This window comes from Chrysochloris asiatica, unplaced genomic scaffold, assembly GCF_000296735.1.
Source record: "Chrysochloris asiatica unplaced genomic scaffold, ChrAsi1.0 scaffold00228, whole genome shotgun sequence".
NCBI classification, from domain to species: domain Eukaryota; kingdom Metazoa; phylum Chordata; class Mammalia; order Afrosoricida; family Chrysochloridae; genus Chrysochloris; species Chrysochloris asiatica.
Window position 1 is genome coordinate 876,786 of NW_006408746.1, and position 7,501 is coordinate 884,286.

General features: G+C 36.6%; 1 protein-coding gene across 1 annotated transcript in view; it reads right to left on the reverse strand.

The window, feature by feature from the left end:
* DTWD2 (DTW domain containing 2) overlaps positions 1-7,501 on the reverse strand; it is a 203,695-nt gene that overhangs the window by 93,342 nt on the left and 102,852 nt on the right. The window contains exons 3-4 of the mRNA XM_006873193.1: positions 5,287-5,381; positions 2,814-3,006 (exon numbers count right to left, since the gene is read on the reverse strand). Coding sequence (XP_006873255.1) covers positions 2,814-3,006; positions 5,287-5,381 — 288 coding nt within the window. The remainder of the gene's footprint in view (positions 1-2,813; positions 3,007-5,286; positions 5,382-7,501) is intronic.

Sequence of the window (7,501 nt, forward strand, 5' to 3'; positions counted from 1 at the left end):
TCTGTCTTCATCTGGAAGCTCATCTGAAACTTGACTACCATGGGTGATCCTGCTGGTATTTAAAATACCGGTGGCATAACTTTCAGAATCACAGCAACTCATAAGCCACCACAATACGACAAACTGACAGATGACTGGTGGTGATATTAATCAGTCACAAAAGGACAAATATTGCATAAGACTTTTACTGTAAAAGCTTAAGAAAAGATACCCATATTAAAAGGGAAAAAAAAATTATTTGCAGGTTACCAGTGGGGTTGGGGTGGGGGGATTTGGGAGAGGTAGAGGGAGGCGTCAGTTGAACACAGGGTAGAGGGCAGAAAAATCATAGTTCGGGTATTGGGAAGGGAGGTGATGGAAAAATAAGGTTGATAGGGAACCATTGAGACAGGTTTGCATGGGATAAATGGGACAGATGTAAATAGTGATGCATGCTCAACCTTGGAACAACAAGGCTCTGTGATACAAAGATCAAGGCATAATTTAAAGAAGGGGAGTGATACTAAGATGTTTGACTGTCTTATAAATATTGGTTTCCCTTGCCTACTATTGTAAAATGGACACTTGAGTTGAATAGAAATGAAAGTCAGGAAACCTGATTAAAGAAAGCTTGTAAGCCTGTCTTCAGCCTATAACTAACTAGAATACCTAAAAGGGGTTCCAGCACTTGCACAGTGAAACAGACCTGCAGAGCCTTTACAGTATATAGTACCTTAGGTGGAATCCTGAGTCCTATAAAGAACCTTCTGAGGTAGGACATTCACACTAGAAAGGACAAGCAGACCAGCCTGGAACAGCTAGAGTGACAGAAGATATATCTTCAAAGAAAGATCATCAGGAAAAATCCAAAACAAAAATGGCAGTATGACTGGCAGTAGAATAAGCAAGCTGTTCGTTGGGAAGCCATCAAGGCAAGAAATCAAGCTCCTTCAAGACAAACCCCACTCTAAGATTGAAACTCAAAGGGAACACATGAGCAGGCATGCAAGCTTGCTGATGGCCACGTTGGTCTACTGGTGAGTGGAAAAGGGAGAAAGGCATCAATGGAAAAAATGGGCTGAATTCAACCATGCTCCACAGATTTCCGTTACCTGGAAATGAGAGAGTGAAGAAGAAGAACTGGTCAGTCCAAAGAGTGGTAAGACCTGGAGATCCCTGAGTCTTTGAACAGGGACAAAGTCACAGAGGGCTAGAGCTGAGAGTGAAGCATCCAGCTGATATGAAGTGAGAGGAGACACACAAGAACACCCAAACTTGTAGATAGTACCCATTTGACCTAACTAGCCTCGATGGCTTGATAATCAGAACTCGACTAGAGGATTAAAAAAGAAGAACAAAACAATTTTTGATAAAGGAAACAAGGGTAAATTGGTACAATTTGATGAACTTGCCCTATACTCGTAGTAACTCTCAATACTAATAGAGGGAAGGAGTCTTCACATCAAGTACCAATGCTATCCCCTCTATACACAGGTTAGATAGGGATGGACAACTTAGACACTGGCTACCTAAAATGAGGGAGTGATAAAGTACAAAGTGACTAGCTTACTAGGTTTCAAGGGGGAGTTTAGTTTAAGAGTGTATGGGGGAATAAAGAGTCACCAGTGAATAGTTTTTATCTTGTCTAGTCTGGTGAAAAGAGATGGGGATAAGATTCTTATGATTCTATAGTAATTGTTATCATGACTAACTGCAATTGTCACAAATGTAAAGGTGGAAGTTTTGTAACAAAAACTGGGGAGTGGTTAATCTTACAGTCCAGAAACAAAGGACCCTAAGATCATCAAGGGAGAAGAGCACAGCGGAATGCGAGACCTTATCCAGAGAAGCAGCAACACCAAAGATGGAAGCAGAGATGGAGACATAGAGAGAGAGAGAGCTGATGAGGATTCTAGATTCATGGGAAGAGAGGGATTAAAAGATGGCAGCCAGCAGGCAGACTTTCAGAATGTGCCCTTTGGTGGTGTAAATTATTATATATGCCTGAGTGTTTAAAGAAAGAACTAAAGTGAATAGAGAGAAATATTATTAACTGATGGTACATGGAGGGGATGGATTATAATCATTGTAATGAAACAAGGTGTAGGATTTGTTGAATGTAAAACTGCTGATCTGCCCTATAAACTTTCACTCAATCCACAATAAAAACCTTTAAAAAAAAGAAAAGAAACAGCAATAATTTTGGATTCTTTATAAATACTATTAGAAACAATCACCTTTCTAGATTCATGATAGTATTTTTATCCCAAATGCTTTGCTTTTGCAGAACTTGTCAAATACATGCCTGGAGATTTAACTTCAAAAAGTTGCCTAAAGTATGGTGAAATTTGGCAGTAGGAACTAGTAAGAACTGACAAATGTGAAATTTTTTATATCTATGTATGAGATGCTTCAAAATGAATATGGAAACATGGAATTAAAAGATGACACAATTTTTGCATGAACTTTATAAAAACCCCTCATACATACATACATATATCTAAATAGCAGCAAATATAAAATATATATATGTATATACATATATAAAAATGCTTGTGTATTACCTCATGGTAAATATATACATGATATATATATAAAGGAGCTCTGGTATCGTAGTGGTTACGAATTGGTCTGCTAACCGCAAGGGTAGCAGTTCAAAACTACCAGCTGTTCCAGGGGAGAAAGATGAGGTGCTCTGCTTCCATAAAGATTTACAGTCTTGGAAACCCTGTACAGGGTCGCTATGTGTCAGAACCGAGTCCGTGGCACACAACCACAACATAATATATGTAAGTATACGTTTTAATTTATTCTCTATTAAACAACTAGTTTACCTGTTTGGGAAGTCGGAACAAGGAATTCTTATAGAAAATATCCTTAGCCTGGCTCCATGTACCATCAATGATGATAATTGTGGAAGGATAAATAGGAGAATCTAATATAACTTCTTCCAAATTAGCAGCTTCAGCCCCTGGATATAGTATTAATGTACAAGGTTTTCGGCAAACAGCTGAAAGTTCAGGATCCCTAAAAGAAAAAAGAAAAAAAAAGATATTTACTAGCTTGAGGAAATAATAGTTTTATTATATTTATTGAATTTCCTACTCAATAGGTATACTAATTAATTCATAGGTAAATAAAATGTAAACGCTCAAAATGCTATGTAATCTCTGCTCATTCAATAGCACAACCCTGTCACTGTTCCATAGGCTTCCCAATCTACACTATTCTCCTGCATTAACGATCATATCCAGTTTTTACCAATGATCTAAGTTTACCCTTAGCATATATTTAAAAAGAACCATTTAAAATAACTATCCTAAGTGTTCCCCTTAAGATCTAGAGAAATAACAGCAATTAAAGGCCAAAGCAAGCAATGAAAGGAAATAAATTTTTTAATATTTTTAAAAACTAGAGCAGAAACCAATAAAAATGAAAACAGGAAATCAACAGAGAAAAACCAATGAAATAAACACCTGGTTCTTTGAAGATATCCATAAAATTGACAAAAACTCCAGTCAAGCTAACCAAGAAAAACAAGAAAGAAGACATAATTATCAACATAAAAATATGAACTCCAGGAATTGATGGAATAAAATTTGAAACATTTTAACAAACTGGTGCAGCACTGAAAGCGCTCATTCATCAATGAGAAAAAATGTAAAGGCCAACTACCTAGCAACATGATTGGTAGACATGCATTTTTGTGCCCATTCCAACGAGAGATGACCCAATGGAACGCAAAAATCACACAACAATTATCATTAATATCACATGAAAGTAAAATGTTGATGAAGATAATGAAAAATGGTAGCAACAGTACAATAATAGGGAACTATGAGAAATTTAAGCCAGATTCTGAAGAGGGCAAGGAACACTGCGGACAACAGACAGATATTGAATGAAAGCAAAGAATAACAGAAAGATATTTAAAGTGTTCAGGAACAAAGATATCAGTTTGAGGACTAAGGTGTGGCTGATCCAAACCATGGTATTTTCAATTGTCTCATTGTTGTTGTTGTTGTTATGTGCCGTCAAGTCGGTTCTGACCCATAGCGACCCTGTACAGGGTTTCCGAGGGTGTAAATCTTTACGGGAGTAGAAAGCCTCATCTTTCTCCCGCAGAGCAGCTGGTAGTTTCGAACCGCTGACCTTAAGGTTCGCAGCCCGATTCGTAACCACTACGCTACCAGAGCTCCTCATATGCATGTGAAAATTTGACAATGAATAAGGTAGACTGTAGAAGAATTGATGCATTTGAGTTGTGGTGTTTGAGAAGAATATTGAAAGTACCATGGACTGCCAGAAGTACAAACAAATCTTCTTTGGATAAGTACAGCCAAAGTGTTCCTCAGAAGTGAGAGTGGAAGTCTTTGTCTCTTGTACTTCAGACACATTGTCAGAAGGGAACAGTCCCTGTTCGACATTATGGTTGGTAAAGCGGAGGGTCATCGAAAAAGAGGAAAACCCCCAGCAAGAAGGACTGATGCAGTGGAGCACCAATGGGCTCAAAAACAACAACGGCCGTGAGGCTGGTGCAGGACTGAGCAGTGTTTCATTCTGTTGTGCATAGTGTTTCCATGACTCAAAACCAACTGCACAACAACTGTCTATTCTCTCTACCTCAAAACACCAAAAGCAATATCTCCCCCTGTGGCTACATAAGTACTCTAACAAAAGCCTAGTTAATAATTTAATTGTCAGGCTAACAATAAATCAAATCTCTATCTGTTTTAACTAAAAATCTATCAGCCAATATTAATGTACAAGTAAACAGCATATTAAGGAGCTCTGGTAGTGTAGTGGTTACGAGTCGGGCTGCCAACCTCAAGGTCAGCAGTTCGAAACTACCAGCGGTTCCGTGGGAGAAAGATGAGGCGTTCTGCTCCCATAAAGATTTACAGCCTCGGAAACCCTGTGCAGGGTCACTATGAGTCAGAACTGACTCCATGGTATTTAACAACAAACAGCATATTAGGCATCAAAGACAAAACTGGCTGAATATTATTAAAATATTTTACCATAATGAATGCACTTTTTACAAAAATGAAATAAACAAGAAGTTTGATTGTTAGGTTCAACAAGTGTTGCTATGGAATTGAGATAATGCTATCATTTCTATGTGTATTCCATTTCATTATGTTTATCTTATATTATTTTTGCTGCGGAGAAACGGGAGAGCAGAACTTTAGAATTCTGACCACTTCTATGAGCTATATATTAACTGAATGACTAAATTGAAGGAAAACTTTATAAAAATCCAAGTGGAAAACAGTTTTTTTAAATTGCTCTAAGAATTAAATTTACCTTTCTTCACTGAAGCGACGACCAATCTTGACTTTACACTTTTCCTGGGGGAGGCATGCTGCTAGTAGAGGAACTGTCCGCAACACTTTACTTTCCTTTAATTAAAAAGTTACATCTATTTTTACTCAAACATACTTTTAAATTTTTATGATGAACATTTGAGTCATAACTTTATGTAATGCTTCTACAAGTCTTTTGCTATAAACCAGTTTTATTTTTTTTTCCATAAAGTACTATAATAAGATGTGTATTATTTTATAAGTGGGAAATATTGGCATTTAAAAAAAATCTCATAGCAATCTATTAACAGATATATAAAATGACCTTTAGATTTTTCTCCTGTACAATAACTATTGCAGAGTATAATTTGTTATTAAAAATCAAAGTAATGCCTCCAACCTTGAGGAAATTCATAAAACTATTATATTTATCATTCCAAACAATATATTTCATTATACATGAAAAAATAAAAACTATTATATTTATCATCTGAAGCTATATTTTTCATTCTACATTAAAAAACAACTGCAAAGCTATTACATTCACATGTTTTCTAAACAAAATCCTACAAGACTCATTCACACGAAATTTTATCTGGGGTAAGACTTCTCTTCCTCACTGTTTAATAACTGTATGAGAAAAAAAAATAAGATCAATCAGGATGTTATAAAATTATATGTATATATTCTCATTGTTCACTATGAAACCATTTCAGAGTGATCTCCAAACATAGCTAGAAATTACCCCTTAAGTAACTCATTTAAAATTCAATACAACTCTCACTTGGCCTTCACAACTCATCTTACTAGTCTTCATGTTCCAAAAACCTCACCAGATTTGGAAGCCGGTATATTACAAATGCACCAAGTGTACCTTGTGCTATCTCTTTCAATTGTTATCAGGTACCATCAACTCACTTCTGAGCCATAGCAACTCTATGTTCAACAGAACAAACCACTCAGACCTACACCATCCTCACAATTGTTGCTACAATTAAACCCATTGTTGCTGCTACTGTGTGAATCAGTCTCACTGGGTTGACCTCTTTTTTGCTGACCCTCTATTCTACCAAGTATGATATCCTTTTCCAGGGACTGGTCCTTCCTGATAATATGTCCAAAGTATGAGAGATCAAGTCTGGTCATACTGGCTTCTAAGGAGCATACTAGTTGTACTTCTTCAAACACAGATTTGTTTATTCAGCTAGTACCTTTAATATTCTTCCCAAATACCACAACCCAAATGCATTACTTCTTCTAGACTTCTTATTCACTTATCAAGTTTCACATGCATATGAGGCCACTGAAAATATCATGGTTTGGGTCAGGGGCACTTTAATCCTCAAACTGACATCTTTGCTTTTGAACACTTTAAAGAGGTCTTCTGCAGCAAATTTGCCTAATGCAATATATTATTTGAGCTCTTGACTGCTGCTTCCATGAGGGATGATGGTGGATCCAAGCAAAATGAAGTCTGACTACTTCAATCTTTTCTTAATTTGGCACAGTCTTACTTATTGCAACAATGGTGAGGATGTTTGTTTCTTTACATTGATGCACATCAGTACGAATTTTAAGTCCTCTTCACTTTAGGCAAGAAAGGTTGTATTTTTCTACATATCGCAGGTTGTTAATGAGTCTTCCTCCAATCCTGATGCCGCTTTCTTCTTCATATAATCCAGTTTTTCAAATTATTTGCTCAACATACAGATTGAATAAATATGGTAAAAGAATACTACCCTGGTACAAACCTTTCCTGATTTTAAACCATTCAGTGACCCCTTGTTCTGTTCTCTTAGTTCATGTACAGATTCCTCATGAGAACAAGTAAGTGTGTTCCAGAATATTCATTCTCCACAATATTGCCCATAGCTTGTCATTATCTATAGTCAGAAGACTTTTCATAGTCAATAAAGCACAGGTAAACACTCTTCTAGTATTCTCTTTCATAGCACTTATCCAATATTGATTTGAGAGATTCCAAGCTCCTTGAGGACAAGGAATCATATTATATTATATTTAATGTTTCCAAGATACTTTGCCTGGAATTTAATAATTTTTTATGCTGATTGTAAGTAGCCCTAGTAGTGCTGGATTGTGAACTGGATTGATAACCACAAGGTCAGTAGTTCGAATCTACCAGTTGCTCCCTGGGAAAAAGAAGAGACTTTTTGCTCCTAGTAAGATTTATAGCCTCGGAAACCCTATACAGGGTC